Source organism: Agelaius tricolor, unplaced genomic scaffold (genome assembly GCF_023055355.1).
Source record: "Agelaius tricolor isolate 1412-34295 unplaced genomic scaffold, bAgeTri1.0.p SCAF_10, whole genome shotgun sequence".
NCBI lineage: Eukaryota > Metazoa > Chordata > Aves > Passeriformes > Icteridae > Agelaius > Agelaius tricolor.
The window spans coordinates 18,230,397-18,256,758 of NW_027269270.1; the positions used below are offsets into that span (position 1 = coordinate 18,230,397).

The 26,362-nt window shown below is 37.9% G+C and overlaps 1 protein-coding gene across 3 annotated transcripts in view; it reads left to right on the forward strand.

The window, feature by feature from the left end:
- The window catches only part of GRB14 (growth factor receptor bound protein 14), a 58,159-nt gene extending 52,405 nt beyond the window's left edge, over window positions 1-5,754 (forward strand). For all 3 annotated transcript variants that reach the window (XM_071435024.1, XM_071435023.1, XM_071435025.1), the window contains 2 exons: window positions 1,046-1,139; window positions 5,050-5,754. In XM_071435024.1, coding sequence (XP_071291125.1) covers window positions 1,046-1,139; window positions 5,050-5,196 — 241 coding nt within the window. In that variant the 3' untranslated portion in view covers window positions 5,197-5,754. The remainder of the gene's footprint in view (window positions 1-1,045; window positions 1,140-5,049) is intronic.
- Window positions 5,755-26,362: the final 20,608 nt, after the last annotated feature.

Below are 26,362 nucleotides of genomic sequence, written 5' to 3' on the forward strand. Positions count from 1 at the left end.
TTTTTTCCCCTTGAAATTCTTTCTTTTCATGTAGTAGCCAGACTCTCATTTCTGGTGTGTGGTGGGGCAAACAGTTAGGATTAGGTGGTCACTAATGCTCACTTGATTGAAACCTGCAAGTCCATTTTGCCCATTTCTTTTCTCTCCTGAAAGAGGAGCATGCTTGCCAGTGGCTGTCCCTCCATTTCCCTTCTTTGGTGTATTAGTCAGCTATATCTGTTCCAGACCTGCTCAGTATAAGCAGTTCAGACTCTCTCCACTCCAAAGCTATCTACCAGGTTCCTCCCTGTCCTCCAGACTGTTCTCTGCCAATATTCCAAGCCAGGTGATTCAGTGAAAACTGTCTCATGCTGGTAATCATCCCTTGTCTTTACCAAATCATTTTACCAGGGCTATGGCAAAGTTGTGTTTGTCCATGTTCTGGCTGGAATAAGTTCTCAGTGAATTTTAGTTGCAGTGGCACTGTTGGCCATTCAGAGTGTCATGATTTGAATAATCATTCCATAGAGCAAGCAGAGTGTAGCTTGTTGTTGGGAATTTTGCTGCTGTGCAGAAATGAGAGTGCATTTATCAAGATTGGCCAGATGTGAAGAACATTCTGGTGTGCCTTGCATTACCTTTTCTGTAAAATTCCTGTTGAACTACTTTTTGAATTTTACTTAAAATGCTTGTGATTTAGAAAATTCAAATTTTCTCTAGTCAGAGTCCAAGGAAAAATTTTGTTCAAAGCACAAACTTTGAGGGTGCTTTTCTGTCTGAAGAAATGTATTGTAATTCTATGCAGTGTAAAAACTAACGCCTACAGTGTCATTTATTCTGAGAATGCATGTTTTTCACATAATAGACAAGGTGAAGAAGAACTTAAGAGAAAGTATTCCCAGTGACACATTCGCAGAGAAATACTGATTAAAAGCCTAACTTATATAATTGATATTATTTATGCTTTTCACTAATACTTGCTGTAATGAATTTAGAACAGTTTTAACTGGATGTTTATAAAAGGATTTCAAATGTTCTTACTTTGAAACTTTTTGATCTCTTTTAGGGTATTCCTGGTACGCGATAGCCAAAGTAACCCCAAAACATTTGTATTGTCACTAAGTCATGGATTAAAAATAAAACATTTTCAAATTGTACCAGTAAGTAAGTTTTTTCACTTTATATATGGAGTTTTAAAACCAAAAAATTGAAGAACTGTGGTAGAATATGGATGGATTTTTTCTTCTTTTGTTGTTTTATGGAAGATGTAAACATCATACCTGTATCACTTAATATAATTTGTATTCTTTAGTAGAGTTGAATGGTTTTGAGCTTTGCTGTTTGATTTGTTCTAAAGCTTGACTAATATTACGAAATCCTAAAAAGTTTCTTGAAAAACTAAACAAATCTGTTTCAACTGGAATAGAAGGAACCCTGATGGCATGAAAATCATGTGTTAAGAGAGTTCATGTTTCTTTTTACTTTTCAGTATGTACACAATTTCTAAGTCATCTGTTTTGGACTGCCTCCATCATGTGTCCATATCTCACTGAGTCTTCTGTTAAGGTTATTTTCAATATTTGTAGTCAGACATATTTTGTTGACCTCTCTTGTTACTGTGGTATATTCAGAGGAACAAAAAAAAAATCATTATTTAGTCCAGCTGCTTTATAGGTAAGCTGTAAGTTACGAAGCTGAAATCATATTTCTGTTAGTTTTCATTGAACATACTGTCCAGTTATCCTGAGAGAATGGTTAGCCATCCTCATTGCTTCCACTCTCTCACAAGGTGGTTTATGTGGATTTCTTTACATGCTGCATCTCTTGAATTGAGAAATACTTGAGCATTTTGTGTTTTGGCCACAGATGCTTGACATAACTGAGCAGACCCAGAACTTTTTTATCTCTCTTTACAAGAACCTTTCTTCCAGACCAGATAATACTCTAGCTTCCATGTATCTTCCTGCTGTAGTTTCTAGCAGATTCTGCTGTGTCTCAGTAGAAATTACTGGCACTAATTTTCTTTCTTTATCTGTTGATTCTCTCTGATCATTCACCAAATTTCTGTATGCCTTACCTAGGGCTTGTAGCTAATATTCTCTACTAAAAAAAGTTCATGTAGAATAAAATTGAAGCATTATTTGAGAGGAGGAAATAAGTTGATCAGATTACCTATAAGAATTGTCCAGGATTTTGTTGTGTTTAGGTACAGAATATGGAGGATTCCTTTATCCAAAAGTGATAATTGGACTGGATCCCATGGGATCATCAACATATAGTCCTTGATAAGAATCCCAGGTGTAAGATCTCTGTGCATTCATTGACTGTAGTCACTTGTATTTACTTTGGTGTAATTGTTGTGTGGTTTAGAAAACCTTCTAAACCCCATACAAAAAGTATATGATTCTAGTTCATTGGGATGTCCTTTAACTCTCAAATTGAAGAGACCACTTTCCCTTTCCCTATCAGGAAACAGACCCTGTCTTCTCTAAGTGCAGGTGTAGCAGGATGCTGCAGTTATCTTCAGTTTCCTCCAAGATGGACGATTCTCTTCTTCTCTTCATGAGAATGTGCTAAAACCTCGCTCTCCTGTTGTGGAATCTTTGGATGAATCAGGAATTCTTAGTTTTGATGTAGTTGTCTACAGACTTGGGTCACATTTCCCATGCTGTTCATCAAGAAGACCTGTATCACTTCATTGCAAAACTTGACTTACTTGAAGGAAATGTTTTTGAATTGTTTTTTAACTAAAGCAATTTCTCCTATGATAGTAGCCAGAAAAAATAAATCATGATGAGAGCAGCTTAATCCAGACAGAATGTGTCAGCATGGAAGCTGTTGTCCCCCAAATATTGGCATGTTCCTTTCTGTCAGTTTCTGGTTGCATTCAGTACCCTCATTGCATTCGCAATACCCTGACTTAAATGCGCTCTGGTTTTGCTGGAATGGTGCTATTTAAAGATTTCAGAAAATTGTTCTTTAAGGGAGGAAGGGTTTTGGTTCCAGTTGCTGCTGATCTAAATGAAGTGATCATTTTCTAAGAAACAAGGCATTTTATATTACTGTAGTAAAGTCATAGCTTATTAGTTGAAGATCAAGGTTACCTCTTTGAATTTCAAATGCTACTGTTCTAAACACCTGTTTCCAGCCATTCTGAAGGCAAACTTTCTTACTAAATGTAAACAAATAAATGTAATTTACAAAGCCTCTTTACAAGGTAAAAACAATCCAATCCCTAGATGACTTATTTTTCTCTTGTATTTTAGGTTGCTTCAGGTTATGCTGCACTTAAAAATGTCCCCTTTTAGATAGGGTATGCAGCTTGCTAGTTCATGCCTCACCCATATAAACAGGTGCCTTGTGTTAACATTGGCAACCTGTGCAACAGGTATTGCAGGGGGGTAGTTGGGAATTGATTGTAAAAAGTTCAGAAGGAAAACTTTGGGATACATTTGGGATCCTGTACTGTGAAAATTGGAGAGCTTGTTAGTTTAAAGGTATTTTTCAGCCTTTACACTCTGAGCTGATGCGAGTTCATTTAAATGGATTCTATCCTGAAATTTCATTCATATGAAGGATGAAGAGTTGATATACAGTTCTGGGACTGTCTTTTTCTAATAAATGTTTTCTCATAACAGGCTTCTTAGCTTGCAGAAGATGCGAGGTTCTTGAGCAACAGAACTTTGATATGGGTTTTTGCTTTGCAAAATATTGATAGCTTTAAAATTAGCAATCTGTCTGGTATTCATTTCAAGGAATTAACTTATTAGGATCATAACAGACATTTGAATTGTTAACTCTTCTTGCCTGCAGTGTGTTGGCAGGAAAATTGCATGCATAAAGAAAGTCCAATGAATGATAATCCATTTTCAGGTTTTTGGCTGGAGCACAGGAGTTCACACATTCTCACATTGGTAATTCCTTAACTAGCAGAGTTTGACCTGGTTTGACCAAAGTCTGAGAATAAAGAAATTACAAACTACTTCCAGTCATAGTAGAAAGGGGTAGAATAATCCAGGAGTCATAAGCAGTTCAACAGCTGCTTCAGATAAAACTTCTTAATTACAGGTAAGACAGCTAATTATATCTTCTCCTTTCCCCTGTATTCAAGTAGGGTAGATGCATCTTTCCCTAGCACACCATCTGCTACTCCGTGCTAGCCCTACTTCAGGATCCTCTGTTCAATACTCTTTCAATCTTGTATCTCTTTTCCCTTTTCTTTTTAAAAATAGTTTGAATAGATTTTTTCACCCTTTATTTACATGAATACCAATTAGTCACTATTTCACTAATCCTCTTGATATTAGACATATCAGCAGTAGAGGAACTAAATCAAGAAATTATGTAGTCAGCAGTGCAGTACAAATTGTGCAAGAGCTAACATTTAGTAACTTAGAAGAGGGAAATAGTGATTGTAAATTTTTAAGCATCAAAAGGAATCTTTCAAGGTATCTGTTGAAGTTTCTTCTTTCTCTTCTATATCTGTGCTAATACATGTTTGGAGCTGCAGCAATTCTTCCCCCTACAACAAAGAAGTGCTGGAGCAAGCATGTCACTCGTGTGATGGGTAGTGTCTTGTGTAGCTAATAGTACCCAGCACACCACTGCACTAGTGTGTAGCCTCATCACACCTTACAAAAGTGAAAGAAAATAATGGAAATGAATGGAGCAAAGGTTGACATTTATGAGTAACTTCAAACTTGGTTTCTTCATGTTCCTCTGTAAGAACTCAGGGTTGATATTAACCCCAGCTGTAATTTCAAAGCAAAGGCATGAAGTAGTATTGTCAATGCAGAAAGAGTATTCCTGTACTTAGTTAACTGTTCTTTTTAGGTGTGTACTTGAAGTCAAATAATACATTATTTTCCTATTGGTCTTTTTAAAAAAAAAAATCTTAAAATCTTTTCTTTAAGATGTGTAAATGATCACTGTATTTTTTCTGCTCACCGTAGTTGTAAGATTACGAATATGTTGGTAAGTTGAGAACACTTCTCAAACAAGTATTCAAGTCAGAAAAAAATACCGTAGCAAAAGAAGATTTTATTGAATCTTGTTTTTCCATTTTTACAGTTGGAAGATGATGGGAAGCTATTCTATACCCTCGATGATGGTCATACCAGATTTACTGATCTCATCCAGCTAGTGGAATTCTATCAACTTAATAAAGGAGTCCTGCCTTGCAAGTTAAAACACTATTGTGCACGGATTGCTCTTTAACCAAAGCATTTGTTGTTTCATCAGAGGGAAAGGAAGATGCTAGTATACTTTTTCCCCCAAAGGCAATTTGTATAGCAAAAAAGGGGGGAAAATCCATTGCATTGTAAAGATTCTATGTTTAAGCTGCAAAAAAAAGATTAATTTATATTCTATGTAGATAAGAACTTTGCTTTGTGATTGTCACAGCAAAATTAACTTTATGGTTTTGAAAAACCATTTTTTCCTATGTAATTCTTTAGTGTTGTCTGGGACTTGCTGGGTTTTCTTTTCATCCGAAAACAGTTTTGAAAAATATTGTGTAACTCCTACAAAAATATAACTGAAGGAAGATCTTTGTTCTAAGGTTTAAAATTAACTTTTTTCTCTATAAATGTTTCTCATAATTTCTCTTCATCACATAAAAGAATAACATTTACTGTGGCAAGGATCAGAAGCTGAACTGCACATTTTATTTGTAAATAAAATGAATAAATATTTTGCACTATATTTTTGAATGCTACTTTGAGGATTATCATATCCAAAAAGTGAAAAATCATTAAAATCACTTATAACTGCTCAGTTGTATTGAGTTCTGCTATTCTTGTGGGATATTTTAAAGGATTTTTTTTTCTAATCTAATGACTAAATCTACATCTTCATACAGGGCTGGACTGTCACTTACTTGGCTGTGAAATGTATGAACATGCATAATTATTGTGTAGTGCATAATGTGGTTTAGTGTATACCTATAATCTCTGACACAAAGAGAGGCAGAAAGACCTGTTAAGTAGTGTGGATCTTTGCACAGTTGAGGGAGGAATCAATTTCAATTGCCCTAAAAATAAAAGTAATGCTATAATAGTTGTAAATTATCAATAATTTACAATACTTACAAATAAAGGTAAATCCGGTGGACTTTGCTGAAAACCTCATGAAAGTCTATTTGTAGTCAGTTCCTAGATTATTTTATTATTTATTATAAAATAAAAATGTCAGTTTAGCTACCAGTTAAGCAATCTTTACAGATTATCAGGTATCTAACATTCTGGCTAAAAAGTACTGTGCCAGTCCACCGAATCAAATTTTGCACCACAGCGTTAGAATTGATTTTGGTATTTGTGTTTTGAAAGACAGTTGTATCCTTGAACAAAAACTCGAGTGCAGTGGGACTTGGGAAAGAGGCATCCCCATCCTAATGCTTTGGTATTCAAGAGATTTGATCTTGTTGAAAGGATTCAGGACATTGTCCTGGGTGTCTTTACAAAGGGTAAAGGCCGGAGTGAAATCAGTTTTTGAAGATGGGCCATCACACTGAATCCAGCTCCCCCTTCCTGTGCTTGCTTGAGGTCCATGGCTGCCAGCCACAGCAGCTGCTCTGCTGCAGGAGGGGTGGGGAGAAGGTGAAGGAGGCCTGGGCCAGAGATGGAGCGCTGGGCCCTGAGGCACAGCGGAGCCGGGATGTGTCAGCTGCCAAGGTCATGGACATGGAGGCTTGAGAACAGTGTGGTAACTGTAGCCTGTGGTTTTGTTATTGTGTGTCTCTGGAAGGCAAGCATAATAACATAATACTGTGATACTTAATTTACCGACTTGATCCACACATCACTGACCTTTTCCTCTGGTATGCAAATGCAGTTTTTAAAGCTCATTAAAAAAGCAACTCTTCCTAATGTGTACCAAAGATGCAACATATGTGGTGCCTAAGCTCATTACATTAGGAAAGCTTTGTAAAAATCTTTACAGTCTAATAAATTTAACTCTTAAACCTCAAACATAATTTCAAATTGTACTTAAAAAAATAATTTTAATTAAAACCTCTTCAGGTTTGGTTTAATAATGTGGTTACTTCTCAGGTAGTTTTATTTCAGATGTTGATGTAGAATAAGGAGAAACATTCTCTGCGTCCCTTTTTTAAATCATCTCTTGACAAATGTCTATTGTCTATTGTAGTCCATTTCTACTTGGACATGTGAAAGCTTTGTAATTTTTATTTGTATTTATGTATTCATGCTTGGCAGAGAAGCCACCTGCTCAGTGACTGGAGTACCTGTCACATTTGGACCTATCAGAAAAGAAAAGAATGTAGGTATTATATCACATGGTGGAGAGACATCAACCATCAAGAAGCTTTGCCTGCTTTTTCAGTTTTTGTTTCACAAGTGAAATTGAAAAAAGCCAAAAAACAAAAAGAACCAAAATAATAATAATAAAAAGCCCAAGTAAAATCAAGTTTTGCTTAATGAGCATGGGATTTGAACATTTGAGCTGTCAAGTATTCAAAACTTTCTTATACTGCAAAGCGTTTCCTGCTGCATTTTGACAGCTCTCTTAATTAAAATCTAAACTGAAATGTTGCTGGGAATACATAATCAATTTTATATGCACTTTTATATGATGTGTATACCTTTTGTGGATTCTGTTGTTGTTTGTGACTATGCCAGAAAAAACCAAACCAGTAAAACTAATAAAATCTAGTTTGCTGTTTAAATGACTTCACAGGCTACCTCCTTGTTTAAATATTACTCAAGAAACAAGCATGAAGGAGGTAGTCTTAATGTGTAAAAGCAAAAACCCAAACACCACCTGTCAAAACTCAAATATTCTGATATCTCAGACTTCTTCCTAAATGGTACAAGTGGTTGATATATGACTTTCAAGATCCTTGCTTGCCACCAGTCAGAACAAAACAGCAAGGAATTTCTATGAGATCAGCCAGGATATGTCTGACCATAAAGTTCTTTGGGGGTGTAGGCAATGCTATTTAGACAGAATTTCAGTGTGTTAATTGTCACTTCTAATTAGGAATACTACACTTTGGTGCCCACCTCCACAAAGAGAATTGGCTAATCAGGAGCTGTTAACAGCTCAGGAAGAAATCAGTACTATTTTGGGCAACCAGTCTATCTGTCTCCAACATTTGCTTCTCTACAAAATGTGGACAGTTTTATATCTACCTCACAGAATATTTATGGACTGCTTTTTAAGGAAAAACAAAACCCCAAAAAATCAACAAACAACAGAACAGTAGAAACTGGTGTTATTTGCAGAAGGTTTTTTAATATTTAAATGATATGTTTTTACCTTTACTTGATGCCAAAACACCTAGGTATAAAGCATAGTATTTGAAAAACTCTTCATGTTTTCTTCAGATTTAAAATTTTATGCTTCTCTGAGTGTTTATGTGTAGTGCACTGCCAGGAGGAGAGAACTGAGCTTGCCATGTAGGGGAACCAAAAGCAGTATAAGTGCACAAGCCTCGGTTGCTATCTGGGGTAATTAGCCCTGCAGGGGTATGCTCTGCGAGATGTGAGCTAGTGCAGAGATTGTGCTAAAGCTCAGCATTGTATTTGTTGGCATGCCCTTTGTGCCTTAGTTTCCAATCTAAAAATCTTCTTGGCTCAAAGGAGATTAAAAGTTAATTCACTGCTGTTTCATAAGGAATATACATACACGGACAGAATTAAGGTTACAGGGGCAGTATTAAGTGACATTTTTAAACTTCTGAGTGTTTTTACTTAACAATCTTATTAAGTCACTTGATGAATTTTTTGCAATATAGTGAGTCTTCGAGTCATCCAACTAAATGTTTTGAAGGAGAGCTTTAACCCATTAAATAAAAGAGGATTAGGTATGTAACTAACTACAAGTGGGATCTTGCAAGGATAATTGAATTTCTGTCAAATGTTATCTGTTACAGCCTGGTTTAAGAATTGTAGCATTTTGTGCTTCCCTGGGGGTAGAATTATTCCATAGTGGGTTTGCAGTATCTCATTTTAAGTTAAAATCAGCTTATTTCAAGTGAATAGCCTTTTTTTGTTGTTTAAAAGCTACTCATCTTCATCTAAACAGAACCCACTCATTCATCAATTAATTTTAACTGTTGAAACCTATTTATTAGCTGTGGCTTGCAGATCAATCTAGCATTTGTCTGTAAGAAATCTTACACGTAATTTTTGTTACCTTTATTTAATTAGTTTAGAAAAAGACAAAGAAATTTACAGCTTACATCAGCATTTCTGTTTGATTAGAAAAACAATTATTTTTATGACCGTTCTGGAATTTCAGAGTACTATTCTAATACTCACACTGTAATGCATTCCATTTCTAATTTCAACTTTGTAGCCGAAATCATCGAAGATAGGACATACCCCATTACTTGAATATACTTGCAAGCTTTCAGAGGTTAAACACTTATGGTCTATGCATAATCAATGTGTATGGTAGTGCAATTAATGTTAACTTTAATGAAATGCATGAATATTTAAAACTTAATGAATCTGACTTTACAGCACGCTTTACAGCCTGGCTCACATATGTGAACAGTATTGACTGTTGGCCTCTGGATGTCAGCAGTGTATCACGAAATTCCTGCAATCAGCCACTGTTTTCATGCTTCCTCCCAGAAATATCTGTGACTTGTGGTCTCTGCACACCTCCAGAACACCCAGTGCTTTTTCCTCTTATAAATTATTCACTTACTCTGTACCAATTAGTTCTACCAGTTGCTAGGTTTGTTATCAAGTTAAGCTTCAAGACAAGAACCTGAACTCAATGAGTGATTAAAAATTTATTAGCAGAGATGATTAAATATGCAGATAGTCTGTGAAGCTTGTTCTTGAAACCATTATATTACCTTTTTAATACTAATGATTTGTATAATTAATTTTATAAAAGCCTGAAAGTCTTTTAAAAAAATTCAGAGTAGGACATAAAAGGGAAGAGATTAAATACAGAGGAGGCAGTGAACCTGAGCATTAAAACAGCTCATTCTCATGTATAGGCAATAAAGTGATTTCCTAACAGGAATAGTTTGTAGTTTTTCTTCCCCTCTGCTAAGTTGATTATTTTATTAATCTTTTAAGCAATTTGGGAAAACTCTTATCAACTAGTGAGTCATATATTCAAAATAGAACTTGATGTGATGAACGCTGATAATACAGATGATTCCCCAAAACTTTACAATTACAACATTTAAGCACATGCTGGATTTAGGCATGTGAGGAGCCCCAGGGCTTCCTTGGGAAGGAAGGTACAGGGGCATTAATGCCCATGGTGCCACTGGGCAGCGTGGCCAGCGCCAGGCGAAGCTCCTGAGGGATGGTTGCCCTCACGCCGTGTTCTGAGGGGTGGGCGGTGCGCAGGGCCCTGCGGCTGTGCCCGTGCCAGGCCTGGCTGGGGTGGGCAGCAGGGACTCCCTGGAGCCCGCTGGCAGGGGGAGCAGCCTGCTGGGCTGGCTCAGGAGGTGGGCCTGTCCTCCTTTCCAAGCGGGAAAGAAAAGAAATGGCTTTACTGCCCCTTAAGGGAGTAGCTGGAGCAGAAGTCAATCCTGGGGCCAGGCTTCTTGCCTTCCATGTTCCTGAGAGAAGCGAGCCCTCAAGGCAGTAGCTCTGGCTGTAGGGAGCTGATGCCAGCCAAGGGTGCTGACATGACACAGCTTTTGGCATCTGCTAGTATGTGCAGTGAGCAAGGTGTGAGCTGGTTTGTAGCACCTCTGTGAGAGGGCTCAGGAGGTAATGACACCTGGCCACACACTGGGAGCTGAAGCATGCCAGGGCTGTGAGGGAGGCTTTGGGGCGAGCTGTGAGCTGCCATCCCAGCAGGGCTGGCAGTGCTGGGTGAGGAGCACAACTCAGCACCCAGTTCTCTGTTCTCTCCCTCTCCTTCCATCTCTGCTTGGCACAGTGACACCAAAGGCCAGAGCTGGTGGCCCAGGCACACCACAGGAGCAAGGTGCTGCAGATGAGGCTTGAAGGAAGGTGAGGGCCTACCCCAGCTTCTCCTGGAGGGCCTGGACAAGGGGCGGAAGCTGCCCAACCTCCTGCAACCCCAGCAGCTGCCCCTCAGTGAGGCTGATGAGCCCCACCTGCTGGAAATTGTCAGCGTTAATAAGTTGCCCTTAAAAAAAAAAAAAAAAAAAAAAAAAAAAAAGTGTGAGCAGTGCTTGAGTAGGAAGTGTGTGCTGGGTTGAGGATGCTATGAAAAGTGAGTAAAATTGTTTATTTTTATTTTTTTAAAGACTGTGGCTTTGGGGTGGGAAAGGAAAATAATGACTGGAGGTTGTCATGCATTTGTTGTGTTGCCCCTTTTTGTTTTTCTCTCCTTTTTCTGAAGTAGGGTGCCTTTATTCTCAAGTGCTGAGCTCTGTGTAGCAGTATTTAGGCCTGAGTTCCATGAAGTGCTGTTTGTGTTTCTAGGCCTGGCTGCAGAAGGCAGCACAACTGTAGCAAAGCCTTTACTGGAGTGAGACCCAACAATAGTGTTTGCATTGCTGTCCCCACTGAGCTTGCATAGCTAGGAGCTCACTGGGGAGGATAATTATAAGTAAAAAATGTTCTTTGGGTAAAATAGAAGTTGTGCCTCTTTGATGGTGCGACATTAAGACTGTGACCTAGGGACTTTAGCAGAAGGTGGTCTTTGGGAAGCATTTCTGCAGTGCTCCCAGAGATGCATTGCACATGGATGTCCTTGCTCTGAGCTAACTCAAAACACCACTTTTGACAAAGATACTTCAGCTTCCCCTTCTAGTCTACCAGTCACCTGCTTGGGGACAGGGAAGGAGCAGATGAAAAAGTATTTGCTAGAGGAAGAATGTTGATAGAAAATTGTTGAGAGCATGTTGACCGAGGTGCTTCCTGCTTTTCTCCTTGTGGCTGAAGCTGAACAAAGAACGAGTGCTTAGTTCCCCATTCCTGAATATGGCATAGAATGCTGTGTGAGGTCATGAGTTTAGACTGGCTTTTAGTGTCAGTGAAAACTTTCTAAAATGAAAAAAGTCCTTAAACTGAAGGAAATGAAATATATAATTTTAAATCCCTTTACAATATGGGAGAAAAAACACATGAAGCATTCACAGTTTGTGGGTTTGTTTTATTTTGTTGCTAATTTTTAGTTTGATGTGGTAATTTTTTAACAAAAAACTTGTTCCACTAAACAGTGCGGAACTTTGCAACTGCCAAATCTGCAGCCTATACTAAATGTTCAAGTTCTGGGAAATAACTCATGGAGAAATGTCTTCTGATGATGGATGTGAGGTCAGCTATGCAAACTAAAATATTTTTTTCTCCAGCTATATGGTATAGGGCTGTGGTGCTCAGACCATATGCATAGCTAGTTATTTTTAGGCATTTAAGGAGAATGTAAAGGAGGTGATATGTGTGGGAGGATGGAAGGGTACTGAGAGAATTTTAAGAGATGCTAACACTTGGAACAACAATAGATATGCTATTGGAGTGATTTTTCCTAACCTGTACACATCATGTCTGGAAGGGTTTGCTTCAGTACTAAACAATTAGAAGTCCTCATTTTTTAAATGATGCATGTACATCTTTGTGTGCTGTGCCTAATGCTACAGATTTCTGTATGCTTAAGATAATGTGTGTAAGTGTTGGCAGGATCAGAGTCAAAAGATGTCAAAAATAACTTGGAGGGCTTGTGGAAATTTACAAAGTGTAATAAGGTGATATTTCAATTGGTGCTGAAGTGGAAATTGTAGCTGATATTATATTTAATGATGGACTGTGGTCACTGGGTTCACTGTGACTGAACAATATCCATCTCTATTTTTGAAGTAAATGAAGAGCAGTATATGAAGTTGAACTAAAAATTACGAATGTTTTTCTCTTGTACTTTGGTATTGCTCTTTATGCTTATTATCCTGCATTATGTGTGCATAAGAAAAAGAAACACTGAAAAACCCCAACCAAACCTCCCTCTTGCTGGCCCTGAGCATCCCATAAGGAAAGGATTTGCAGTAGGAATCTATATTTGAAGTGGCCTTGGCCTTGTGAAAGTGTAAGATGTGTGACACTTTTAAGGAAAAAGTTCTTCATTCCTCATCACTGTAAAGGAATGATCTAATTGTTTCTGTTGCTTTGCTAGAAATAAAACTACTGAGCTGATTCAGAGTACCAGCAGTACAGGTGGGGCTTAAAAGGATTTTCCCATGGAAAAGAGGTACAGCTCAATCGTATTACCCCTTGGTAAAGGTAATGGGAGTTTGCAAGAAACAAATTCTAGATTGTTCTGTGGTGAAGTGAAATTCTTATTTGTCTGCAGGAATGTGTGCTCCACTTCTGCTTCTACTTCCACTTGAAATCAGGCCATATCACTCAGCATGGATTTAGAAACACAGGGAAGAATGAATTTGCTTTTGCCATTACATTTATCCAAGGAGTTGCAAGAGCGTTAACTATTGATGTTCTTCTCAGCTTTCAATTTATATTTTCTTGTGCATATGTCTTTCTATTTATATTTTTATTAGCTGCAGAAATTAATTTCTCAAGTATTTTTTGTCATTTATCTTCCTAGATATTTTTCATTAGAAAAGAGGTTTTTTGTTCTCTGAACAAATTTTTGATGTAATCTGGAAGCAGCATGGGTTCTGTAGTTGCTGAATCTAGTGCTCAAAGCATGATATTTAATGGATTAATGCATATGTACTCTTCAGGATGTTTTCAAAGTTGTAACAGTAGGAGAAATGTGTATTTGATCTAATACAGACGCTTCACAAATAAGTGTGATAGTGGAGAAATTCTGCTATGTTAGGTTATACAAAACCTAAAAAAAAAAAAAAAATCAATTTTCAGGTAACTGACCATCTTTATAGTGGAATGGTTTGCCTTTATAGTATATAAGAGTGGTTGTGGAGAGAACAAGAGAAGAAAAACTAAACAAATAGGGATCTCCCAAAGAAGAGAACAGTGATGATGGATCTAGAGGAAACAATCTCCAAGTAAAAGCTACAGAACTATGGCTGTTTAGCCAAGTGATCTGTAGCAGTTTGAACCTGAAAAGGAGAAAAGTGAATGAGAAGATGCAATGGAATATATTAGAGAAGAACAACTACTTCAGCTGCTTGGGGTGGTAGAGGAGTCTTAATCTGTTTGACCCATAATTGAGACATTCTTGAAGGGATGGGTATGAATCTGAAATCCACTCTGTCAGTGACTTGTGGAGTCTCATGGAGCAATTCTGAATTAGTGAAGCACTGGTGTTTTTACTGGATAATTCTCAATCATCACTTGGCAGCCTGATGTTGTTGGGGAGGTTTTGTTCTGAGGGGGTTGTGTGCATTATCTGAATCTAAACATTTTATGCTCTGCCTAACAAAAGCAGTATAAACTGGAGACAGGTGGAAAGATGGTGAGACAGAAATGAGGTGTACACATCCCATGGGTTGCAATTGTGAGGCCTGAGCAAAGAGGAAGAGCCTAGTAAGAAGTCCTCTGTTTACTCATTTGGCATCATTTGGTGTGATGCTATGTAATTTTAATTAAAATGCGGCTGTCTTGTGACTCTATTCTGGCTTAGATTTCTGGCTGAATATATGGATCTATGCTTGTTAGGAGCTAGCTTTGACAATTGTTACTTGAAAGTTTTATTGGAAACTGACTTTGAAGTGTTGAAGTATTTGAATGTGCTGTGAAGTTTACTTTTAAACTTTGCTGTGGTATCTCTGTTGAAGAGTAGCTTAGATATTTTAAAAAAAAGTAGAAAGGTGGAAACCACATATGTAAGCATGTTAAATTTTTATTAAAATAAATCATTCCAGGAGACCTCATTAAGCCAGGATGATATTCTAAAAGTGAATATACATGTTGACAGCTACACCCATAAATTTGAAAACTGCAAACATGTTCAGCATAAAAGCCATTTTTGAAAAAAAGCTGTTGCTCTGCCCTTGTACTAATTTAAGAATTGTTCATTCATTCTGATTTTTATAGTTTCTTTTCACATATATAACTGGGACAGTTTAAAAAGTGCATTATAGAATCATTCATGATGTCACACACTTTATAATGCAGATGATTATTTTTATAAATGCATAATTTGCCTACAGGCTCAAAATATCGAATAAACTCAATAATTCCAGTATTTTCTTTTTTAAACAAACGAAATGACCTGTCCATAAACTGTACTTCTGTACAGTATTCTTGCAAAGAATTTCTGTTCCCCGGGAATCATGATGTGAGTTTAAATTGTTTGGCTCTAGCAGTAGGTTTGTTCTATTCCTGCTCTATCTGGACATGTAATAGTCTTCACAGGCAGCACAAGATCATCTCAGACAGTCTCTTCTTTTGGTGCCTTTCTGCCAGAGGACATTTAAGGTACACCCGTATTTAAGATGATTTCATTAAACTAGAGACTTCATATCAATGTAGTTTGTGGAAGTCTAATTGGTACAAAGGGAGATGAGTATTCTGTCTGTGGATGCAGATTCTGAGGCAAAGTAAACAATCAGTCCTGACCTCAGGTTTGTTTTCTCACTGGTGTGGGAGGAAGGAGGAGGAACGAATCACTTGTCTGCTCTGTGTGGGTGGAACCAAGATGGTATTTAGAAGACAGAATAACTTTAAGTGAAGATCAGTAATGAGAAATCCCACCAGAAAGAGCACAGGAAGATGGCAAAAAGTCATCAGGTGATGGAGAGGATCTGAGCAAGGGACAAGACCATGGGTTGAAATGGTTCTTTGGCATTAAGAAACACAAAGTATGTTTTTGTTTGTTTGTGTTTGTTTTTTTTGAGGGGAGGTGGGTCCTTTTATTTTTGAGTAGGTAGGTATTTTTGTGGTTACTTTTAATATCTAAAATGTTTGTGTACAATCTAATTACTTGAATTTTGTCATACTTAGCAAATAGCTTCTAGGTTTTACATGATAATACTTTGTTTGGGAAGGATTTGCTATTCAGGCTTAAATGTATGTTACCTTAGGTCTTCTGACAAATGGCCAGGGCTGTGTTGTTTTCCCCACTACTTGAATTAAAATATTTTTCATAGAAAATATAATTTCCTGAATTTCCTTTTGGGCAGTGATGTAATAAGGAACAGGAGAGACAGAGGAGGGGTGCCAAAATAATTTGATGACACTTGAGATGATTTAGTATACAGTGCCAACAGCAACAGTGTTTATGAGAGAGATTTTGATACATTAACTTACCTGTCATAGTGTAGTCGTTCAAAACTTTTGATGGGTGGATAGTCTGTTTACATTGATGACAAATGAAAGACAGAGGTAGTACTATCCTCAAGGATTCACATTAATATGTGTGTGTTTGTATATTAACAGGACTCCAGTTCAGACCTTGTCTTCACAGCCAAAAAACCACAGTTTTGCTACAGGAAGTCTGTTAGGTATGTGCACTGCAGAAAATAAATCTGCATGGAGTAAATGAAATGATAAAACCTACAGAGTTCCTGGACAGTACTGACACAGATTCTTTCTAATGAAATTAATTGCAGACGTAGTTGTGCTGTTTCTTGTCTCCTCCAATCTAACTGAATGCAAGCACCTCAAACAGGCTTTTATTAGTGAATATTAGTGGAAACCATCTGGTAAAGGAGAATCTGTGCAAAGCACTTCCTTATCTCTAATTAGTCTCAAACAGATTTTCATCTCTCATTATACTATATGTTATTTGTGGGTAGTGGGAAGAGGAATGAGTAAATTGATTATTTCAATCGTGTCAGCAGCAGTTCTCAGTGAATCCCAGCATATTACTACTTTCCTATGTATTGAATTAATCTGCTGCCTCAATTTTATTATTTGTAACATATTCTGGTACCTTTGATATGAGCAGGGCAGGGAAACAACCCTCAGTCTGAGTGGGTTGTGTTTGCTGTTTGTTTTTGAGGTTTTCTTGGGTTTGTTTTGTTTTTTTTTCTGGTGTTGAGTAATAAAAAGTCAAAACCTAAACTTGATGCATCCAAATTACAATGTCCAAAGGAGGACCATGAAAATGTGTGAAGGATCTGGAGGGGAAGCCTTATAAGGAGCAGCTGAGGTAAACCTGAGGTCTCCCTCATTGCAGTTTTCAATATCCTCATGATGGAAGCTGGAGGGACAAGTGGTGATCGCTCTTGTGACCGGTGGCAGGACCTGAGGGAATGGCATGAACCTGCGTCAGGGGAGATTTAGGCTGGATATCAGGAAAAGGTTCTTCACCCAGGGGGTGGTCGGGCACTGGGATGGGCTCCCCATGGAAGTGGTCACAGTACCAAACCTGACAGAGTTCAAGAAGGCTTTGGACAATGCTCTCAGGCACAGGGTGACTCTTGGGGAGTGTTCTGTGCAGGGCTAAGAGTTGGGCTTGATGATCTTGATGGGTCCCTTCCAACTTAGCTTTTTCTGTCGTGTTGTGCATAGGAGATTCTTTATGTAGTAGACACCCAAGAAAAAGTGAGGCTTCAAAGAGTAGTGGCTTTTACACATTGCCCTCAGCTGACACGTCCAAAATCATATAATGATTACACTGTGGACTTCAGGTAGTAACATTCAAGATTTCCTATCCAAGTTTTAGAGCTTGGGATAGAGGCAATGACAGATCTAGGCAAGGGCAACTAACAGGTTAGGAAAAACAGTAGTGGCAGAGAAAGGTCTAGAGTGATGCTGTATGAGGATAAACAGCACTGGCACTGAAGAAGGGAAATAAAACACTGTAGCCTACAGCTAGTAACACATTAGTCTGACCTAAACATTTCTGTGTTGTCTGGTGTTTGTGCTGGAAAAACATCTTTAGAAGGAAGAACAATAAAGGCTCCTCATGTCAAGTTGATGAATGTGGAATAAATATAGTGATTACAATTTTCTGTGGAAGATTTTCAGTTTTTCTCTGCTAACCAAAAAAGACTAGAGTTTTCTGCAAAGGTAATAGTGAGCAGGAGTACAGGAAACTGAAAAAGGGCCCCAAAGAAGTAGGTGCCTGCCATTTAAAAATTGTAGCCACTGAGGTGTCTTCCACTTAAAAATTGAGATATCTGCCAATTCATTTACTGCTGGTCCTGTGATGGATGGAAACAAATCATGCTGGTGTGGTACACTGAAGTCAGAGAGGGAAGTGCGCTTACAGTTGTTTGTTTTCCACTGAGCATTAAATTACTTTTAAGACAGCAAACTCAAAAATAATTCCATGAACATGTTCAGGTGTTAGACTCTTGGGACCCAGCAGGACATATTCTCAAGTACAAGCTATGTACTGTGACCATGCTAACAGAGCATAGCAGTGTACCAAATGTGTGCTGCGAATACTTTTATGGTGTTTAGCTGTGACAGTTATGTGCAGACTCTCATTATTTATAATGCAAAACATGGTATGTCCTTGTACAAGCATTCATTTTTTTGGTTCTCCTGCCATGTACAGGAGTTATCAGTCAAATAAGTAAACAGTGATATTTTTATATAGGCCAACAGATCTTTAGGTGATGCATTATACCTAGACTAATATCTTTTCATGTAATGGTTTGTAGTTTTGGTTTTGTTGTTGTTGGGGTTTGTTTGTTTTTCTTTGGGTTTTCTGTTGTGTGTGGGGGTTTTGTTTTGTTTTTGGAGTTTTTTATTGTTTAGTTTTGATTTGGGTGTTTTTTTTTTTTTTTGCAACACAAGCTGCCCTTGTAAGGGAGAAGAAAATAGATGGAGCTGGGGAACTGAGCAAATAGGACCATATGGCAGCATACCCTAACGTATTCTTCCAGATTCTGCTGTGGAAATAATAACAGTAAGACTTCTATGGTATAAAATAGGTTCTATAGATAGGCCCATTTTCTTAAGGGTGGTTTAAAAAAGCTGCAAACCTTTAGTATTAATTAGTCTAAACTACCTAGGTGTGTACAGTTCCTTGTTAAACCTAGTTTTCCGGTTAGCTTACTTTAATTTTTCAATACTTTGGCTTATAACTGGAGGTAAGGGCCCATGCAGATGAGTTAAAGACTATTATTTCCTTTTGGTCAAAGAATTATTTTGATGTATCCTCTCTCCTGTGAAACCTTCTGCCCCAAACTCCTGTATCTGGGATACAGTTGATGATTGTCACAGGTAGAAATGCAAGCTGACTGGTTCTGCAGGAGAAAGCATAATGGAGCACTGAAGAGATGAGATTAAACAAATTGAAAAGGAATACCTGTTGCTTTTAGGAACAGCTACTTTGAGAGTAAAGGTTTCTCCTCACCTCTTTTCCAAAATGCTGGGTCTCCTTTTGTAACCAGTCTGTCATTAGATACCTTCTTTCAGCAGGCTACACCTTGACTATTCTTAATTAGTTATTACTGGACTATAAACTATTGGCAGCTATTTGGTCCCATTTAGACTCTTGAATTCCACTCCCTCTCAGGCAAAGAGTTGCAGTTCTTATTATGTGGAAAAAGTTCTTTGTATCTTTTTAAATGTGCTTCCCGATTTGTTGATACGCAACAAGTAGAGCAGGTGATGTGCTTTACTTCAGCAATTGTTGCTTTATAGATATGGGTGAAATTCTGCTGGAAAAGAGAGCAGTTGAAGAGTTGAACTGTCTCCCTTTTGAATACTTTCTGTATTCCTCTTGGCTCTTTAATGAGGTAGTCAGAGCTACATTTAAAAGAAAACGCTTGTGAGTATTTGGACTAAAACAATGTAATATTTTTACTTTTTTTGTTGTTTTCCCTTGTTTTTTTCTTTTTCAGTTTTTAATACTGTTTATTTTTTGTGACCGCTGAGAATTGAACTGATGTTTTTGTTGTGGTAGCATCTAACTGCTGCCTAATCATTGCATATGCATGCCTCGGGGTTATTCTTCCCCAATACTTTGAATTCAAAGACACTTTATTTCCCATTTAAAACAAAAAAATAGTTACTGTAGAAATAGATTATTGGTATACATGAGAGAGGAGGTCATCCTGCCTGGTGTGTTGTCCTGTGTCCTCCTTGGTATTGTCTGATATAATGAGTATTTTAGAAGAGAAGACATAAAATTTGGGTTGTCAGTGTTCGGAAAAAGTCCAGTGAGGCAGCAAAGACTGTTGGATATCAAGGAAAAGGGAAAATAAATAGTATTTTTTTGAGACAAGTGGCTGGGCTGGCTTTCTAAATCAAGAAAGGTACTGATCCTGAAAAGAAAAGCTGACAAATCTAGGACTCTAATGAAGTGAGTGGATGAATGAAGCAGCATGAACTTTGTCTGGAAGGAAAGTGGAGAAAGAGATGGCTTGATTACAGAGAATTTTTTTTTTCTAATTTTGTTCATTGAGTCATTTGTGTATGCTTTTACAAATGACCAGTAAATTAAACTTCTGAAAATTGCCATTTGTAACTATTCCAAACTGCCAGTTTGAATGGTCTGTGAAGATATCTTTCCATCCACACCACTTCCCCTGCCACTTTCAGTTAAGATTGGATCCTGATGGATAGCATCATTTTGTCACATTGTGGCACTTTATAAATAACATAATGCAGTGATGTACAGTGCACTGACAATTGCAGTTTTAGTAGCTATTGGGAAAGCTAAAAATGAACATTTTCCATAATCTAGATCGTTTACTTAGGCGGCTGGGCTTTCTGCACATCTCCAGTATGTATTCCCATAAGATATTAAAAAAGATGTATATGTTTTTATTATATTGTGTATACACTTTGGTAGGTGTAAAATAAGTTTACATTTTAAATGCATTTGTGCTACTATCAGAGAAAAGCAAAACAAAATAAATTGATGCCAGGGGAAATGTCAGGCATGCAACACAGATTTGTTAAATAAACATTACTGTGTGGCATTAGCTAATGTTATCACTTTGTTTCCCTAGTGGCTCTTTTTTTTTTTGATTATCTGCATTTCTAAAGACTGTGCACATTTCAGACACACTAAGAACAGGCTACAGGGATTCTAGGTATATGAAGAGCCTTGCAAAAGTACAGAATATGATGGCATTTCTTTATTTATAGGTCTGCTAAAAGCATAGGTGTATTTTAGTAATTTTTGTTGTGGAAGGGATGATGTGGAGAAATTTCATTATGGAACTTTTTGAAACTCTATGGGAACTGTATGTAGTAAAACTTACAAAGCAAAATAGAATTTCAGGGATATAAATGAGAGTAAAAAAAGTATATCATACTTTTTCTGAATATCTTTCAGGTCAGAAACTAAGATAAAAGTGTTTATTTAGAATTTGTTTAAAACATTGTCCAATGGATAGCACAGATAGACTTGTAACTTTTGAAGGCGATTTCATAACTTGGACTTTTACAGGTAAATTCTGCTTATTCATAGAACAGGGCTGTAGAAGCCAATATGCAGTGTAAGTAATGCTTTTAAATGGTGTAAATTTAGGAAATCTTGTGAAGAATTCTGTGTATGGGAATTCCCTCCTCCTCTAGCCAATTCACTTCCAACACCAGAGGCTGGAGTACTTGCACATCCACTGCATCACTTGATCAAACAAGCTGGACTTATTAGCAACAATTCATAGTAATACCAGCTAGGGGTTGGCCTGTTTATGTATTTGCTGTTGCAATATTACATTGCATAATGTATGTATGTTTATCTGAAGAGTATAAGGCTTATTTTCAGGGTTTGCATAATCAGCATATTTCAAGCAAATCTGATGCAGAAAAGTGACCAGGATAAAAAAGAATATCAAAGCTGAATGTTCTTACCATCTGTTCAGTTTATTTCATATACCATGTTGCTGGTCTTAATCCAAGTCCAAATAATCTTGTATCCATATTATAGCTGACATCAGCTGGCCTGTCTTTTGGCTGTTGGTAGAGAAGAGGGAAGTCTGAGGCAAGAGAACTGATCCTCTCACATTATCTAGAGCATCTGGAGGGGAAAGTTTGCACTGATGTTACTTTTCCCAGGAAAAGAACTTAATTTGAACTCAAAACAGTAGTCTGTCATGCCTGTGTAATTGTCAGGACTGTTTTTTATGCATTATTTCCTCTCTTGTTCAATGTTGACTTGGATGCAGGACTCAAAGGTATATTAAGTTTGTTGATGACACTAAATTAGGAGGAGCTGTTGACTCCCTTGAGGGCAAAGAGGCCCTGCCAGGAAATCTTGAAAAATTGGAGAGATGGGTGACCACCAGCCTGAAGTTTAGAACAAGGGTGAAGTTTAGAACAAGAGTGAGTGCTGGATTCTGTAGTGTAGTGCTGGACCTGGGATGGGACAGCCCTGTGTGTACATTGCAGACTGGAGAACAGGGGTTGGACAGCATCCCCATGGAATGGGACCTGGGGATCCTGGTCAACGGCAAGTGGAATATAAGTTGGCAGGGCCTTGGCAGCCAAAGCTTGGTTGGCAGCAAAAGCCACCTTGTCCTGGGGTGCATCAAGCAGTCCGTTTCCAGCTGGGCAAGGGAGGGGATGGTCCTGCTCCACTCTGGTGCAGCCTCACCTTGAATATTGTGTGCAGTGCTGGGTGCCACAATATAAGAACAATATAAAGTTATTAGAGGGTGCTCAAAAGAGGGCTATGAAGATGGTGAATGGTGTCAAGGGGGAGTTGTATGAGAAGCTGTTGAAGTCACTTGGTTTTTCAGCTTGGACAGGGGAGATTCATTGCAGTCTTTATCTTCCTCATGAGGGCCAGTGCCAGAGCAGGAGCTGATCTCTCCCTGGTAACCAACACTAGGACCCAGGGGAATGGTTGGAAGTTGTGTCAGGGGAGGTTTAGGTTGGATATTAGCACAAAGTTCTCTACACAGAGGGTCATTGAACACTGGAATAGGCTCACCAGGGAAGTGGTCACAGCACTAAGCCTGACAGGTTGAGAGCTTGGACCATGTTCTCAGGTGTACGGTATCATTTTTGGGGATGTGCAGAACTCAAAATCAAACTTGATGATCATTGTTGGTCTTTACTAACTCAGGATATTCTATGACTTTGCCACCTAAATGATATTTGGCTATAATTAATTGGTTTTGATTATGAAGTAGGCAACAAGAGAAAAATTATATGTAAGGAAAGAAATTGACTTCTCTCTTGACCAATCCATCAGGTATAGCCTACAACAGGAATTTTCAGTTGATTTAATGAAGCAGTCTGTAGAAGTGGCAAGGAGAAATAGCTTAGAAGATTTCTATTAATGTCTTGATGAACAAGAACGTAGAAGTAGAATTTTTTAGGTTGTGTTTTTGATGTATGTGTGGTCTGACTTTCAATTTTATTTATCAGACTCAATCTCGTGGCTGTTGCTACACTCCCTTTCTGAAAAGAGGGCTGACAAGGCATTAGTCTCTCCTCTTACTCCTGTTTTTTGATTTTTGAACAAGGCATTGTTTCCTTCCCTAATATAATCATATCTTGTATGGGTAAAAAGAACGAATGGTTGTTCTGGTTTCTTTCCTGGTGCCTGCCACACCCGAGGGATCTGCTGCTGCCAAGGAAATCATGTGGCTTGGGTCTGACTTCTCCAGATCCTGGTATGTTCAGAGCAAACATGTTTTCTGAGGACTTCAAACAAAATATGGCAGTGATAATTTCAGTATGTGCAAATTAAATATAAACAGAAAACTTATAACTTTGCCTGAACAGGTGGCATTTCTGTGTAGGTTAGTATAAATCACTTTCCCAAATTTCATGTTTATTCCTGTTCTCCAAGACCGACATTGATTGCTTGCGTCTTTCTTTTTCTCCCATGAATTAAAAACATTGAAGCAAGAAGTTATCTCTGGAGAAAAATGTCATTTCAGAAAAGTTCTGTTCTGGTGAAGGCATGATTTTGTATTGGAGAATACGGTACAGAATATTTGTAGCTAAATGTATCTTCATTAACCATGTTCTATGGTGTATATTTGCTAGAAATGTGCTGAACAGAAACCCTGTCTTCTTGGGGCATGTGGCAGGCCTGGATGGACAGCTGTGTCAGAGGTTCATAGTACATCATGCTGAATATGTACTGGGTTATTTTTAAATGAAAAACTCAGAGTCCTGAGCCTTATCCCGATGAAGAGGAGTTGGTGTATTACTCATTAATTTAGGAGACGGATCAGCTCCTGAATTTCTTCCTTTGTTGCATAAAACTGAAAGAGGAGAAATTCAATGCTGTAGGTATAAAACTAATTGCCACCACTGTAATTTCCAGGCTGGAATTCAACTCTCTTTTTAAAAATGAACTCTAAAAATAACCCTTCTTTTTTGTTATTGTTAACCCTATTAATGGACTCTATCACCTAGTGGAAGGACTTTAATCCTGTCATCCACCTTTTCTCGTAATTTTCCTGAAATCTATCATTTGCAGCATATGGCAATGGAGACTCTTAAATAGTCACATATATTTATCCTTAAGAAGCAGGTTTTGCTGGGGTTCATGCTTGAGTCCGTTTTTCTTATCTTCCTCAAATGGCCAAAGTTAACTGATTTGAAAGGGCCTCATTTTAAATTACATTCATTCAGTGAAAACAGAAATTAACACTTAGAGACATCTATATGCTAATGATTGTAGCTCAGGGAATACCCTTCTAACCTTTTCAAAAGGAGTTGGTAAAAAGCCATTTCACTTGAAAGCAACTTAGTAAAAATGGTAGATTAATTAAATACAATAAAATTTCCCTAAAATCTTTATCCCATTTATCACTTATCATTATTTTTCCTTTTCACACATGGTACCTTAGCTCCAAACGGAATGTTCCAGGATGCATTTATTAAAACTGTTTTTCTAGTGACATATATTAGATGCTGAAAAACAGAGGTTAATAATGTCGTGAGTTTTAGGGATGGCATGCAAACAGAGGTGAAAAAAGAGCCTCATCTATCAGGGTACATAAGATACTAAGTGTATGAATTTTAGTAAAAGGGTAAAAAATGTGTAGAGGAAAGATTTCTTATAGCCCTTCCAGATGCTAAGAAATAAACTGAATGCGAAGATCCCAAGCTTTCAGGTCTTTTAAGGGCTGTGTCCACATCCATTATTGAGTTTCCTGTAAATGCAGAATAGGATTATATTGCTGCTTATAGGCAAATTTATTATAAATGCAGTTTGTGTTTGTTCTTGACTCAGTTTGTAGGAGGTTAGAATTCCTGAAGAGGATAAATAGAGCATTGCACATATTAAGTGCCTTGTGCACACTGATATTCTGCCTCGTAATACCTGTGTTACTGCCTTATGTGCAACTTTTCTTAGATAAGGTCACTGCTGTAGAGGCCTTGCAGGTCCTTGAATCATGTTCCTATCTGGGAGAAAAGGAAGAGTTTGTGGAAACAGTCTTTGTTGCTCTTAAACTGACTAGTGTTCGTGTTGTGCTTGTTCTTAGAGGAAAAATTTCTAAAGAAAGGGCCTAAAAAGCTAATGCCTGGTGCTTCTTTGAAGCTACCCATCTGATTAGTCTTGTAGATCCTGATATGAAGTCAAACTAGGGTCAAATAAAGTATTAAGCCCTGGAGTAAGATGTGTCTGCCCTAGGCTAGAAGTAATTTGCAACTCATACTTGGTTTAAATTTAATAGCAGTAAAAATCCTATTGAAACAAAATGCGGCAATTATCACTGTTGAAATTCCAGTGTGGGAGAGACTGGAGGAAGGTTATGGATCCATACTTGGTTTACTGATGAAAAAGTGATGTGAAGATCCAAAAGGATCACAAGCTTTAGTAATAGTTAAGCAGGTGTTACAGAACAGCTTTCCTTCCACCAAAAAGAGAGGCCTAGAAACCTTCCCAGATGGCTAAGGAGTGCATCCACAAGCCTGAAGGAGGCAGCTGTAAAAGACTGCATCCAGCTCTCGAGAGAGTCGAATATGCTGGGTAACCAGACAAGAGAAGATAGGTGGAGATGGTCCATGAGCAGAGAGGGACATTTGGGACTGGAGGGGATTGGAGGGCGAGATTTTTCTGCAGGAATTGATGGAGGAGGTAAAAGACTGGGTGATAACTACCTCCTATACAGAAAAGTGAGTAGGAATCTTTTGACTAAGAATTGCTAATAGGTAATATATGATTAAAAAGGAGTAACTGTGCCTTGAACACATACCAGAAGATTATGTAGGGTGTGAGAGAATGTCTTGTGCAGACTTTATTAGCAGCTCAACTCTACCCTAGGTTTTTTAGTGTTATCAGAAAAGTAATGATCTATACTGCTGTGTTTTTCACCCCCTGGTCTGCAGAAAGACAGTTTTAAAGCAGCTGTTGCTTAATGCCACAAAAAGCTAACATGACCTGGGATCAGAGCAGTTATGAACAACAGGATCTTTGTTTTTCACTGTTCTGAGTAGGAGCTGTTCTCTGCTCTCATGACTTCAACTTTCCCCTGGGTTTTAATCAAAATGATCTCTCTTAAAATTCCTTGAAAAGGGGAAAAACATCTCACTTAAGCTGGCAGGTTTTAGTGTGTGTGTGCAATAAGGTGCATATTTACAATGCTAAATTGTCTTGTAGTCTGTTGTTCCTCCACCTCACACCAAAAGCCAAAACAACTGTTAAAGTTGCCATTCTGCACCTAATCAATTTTGGA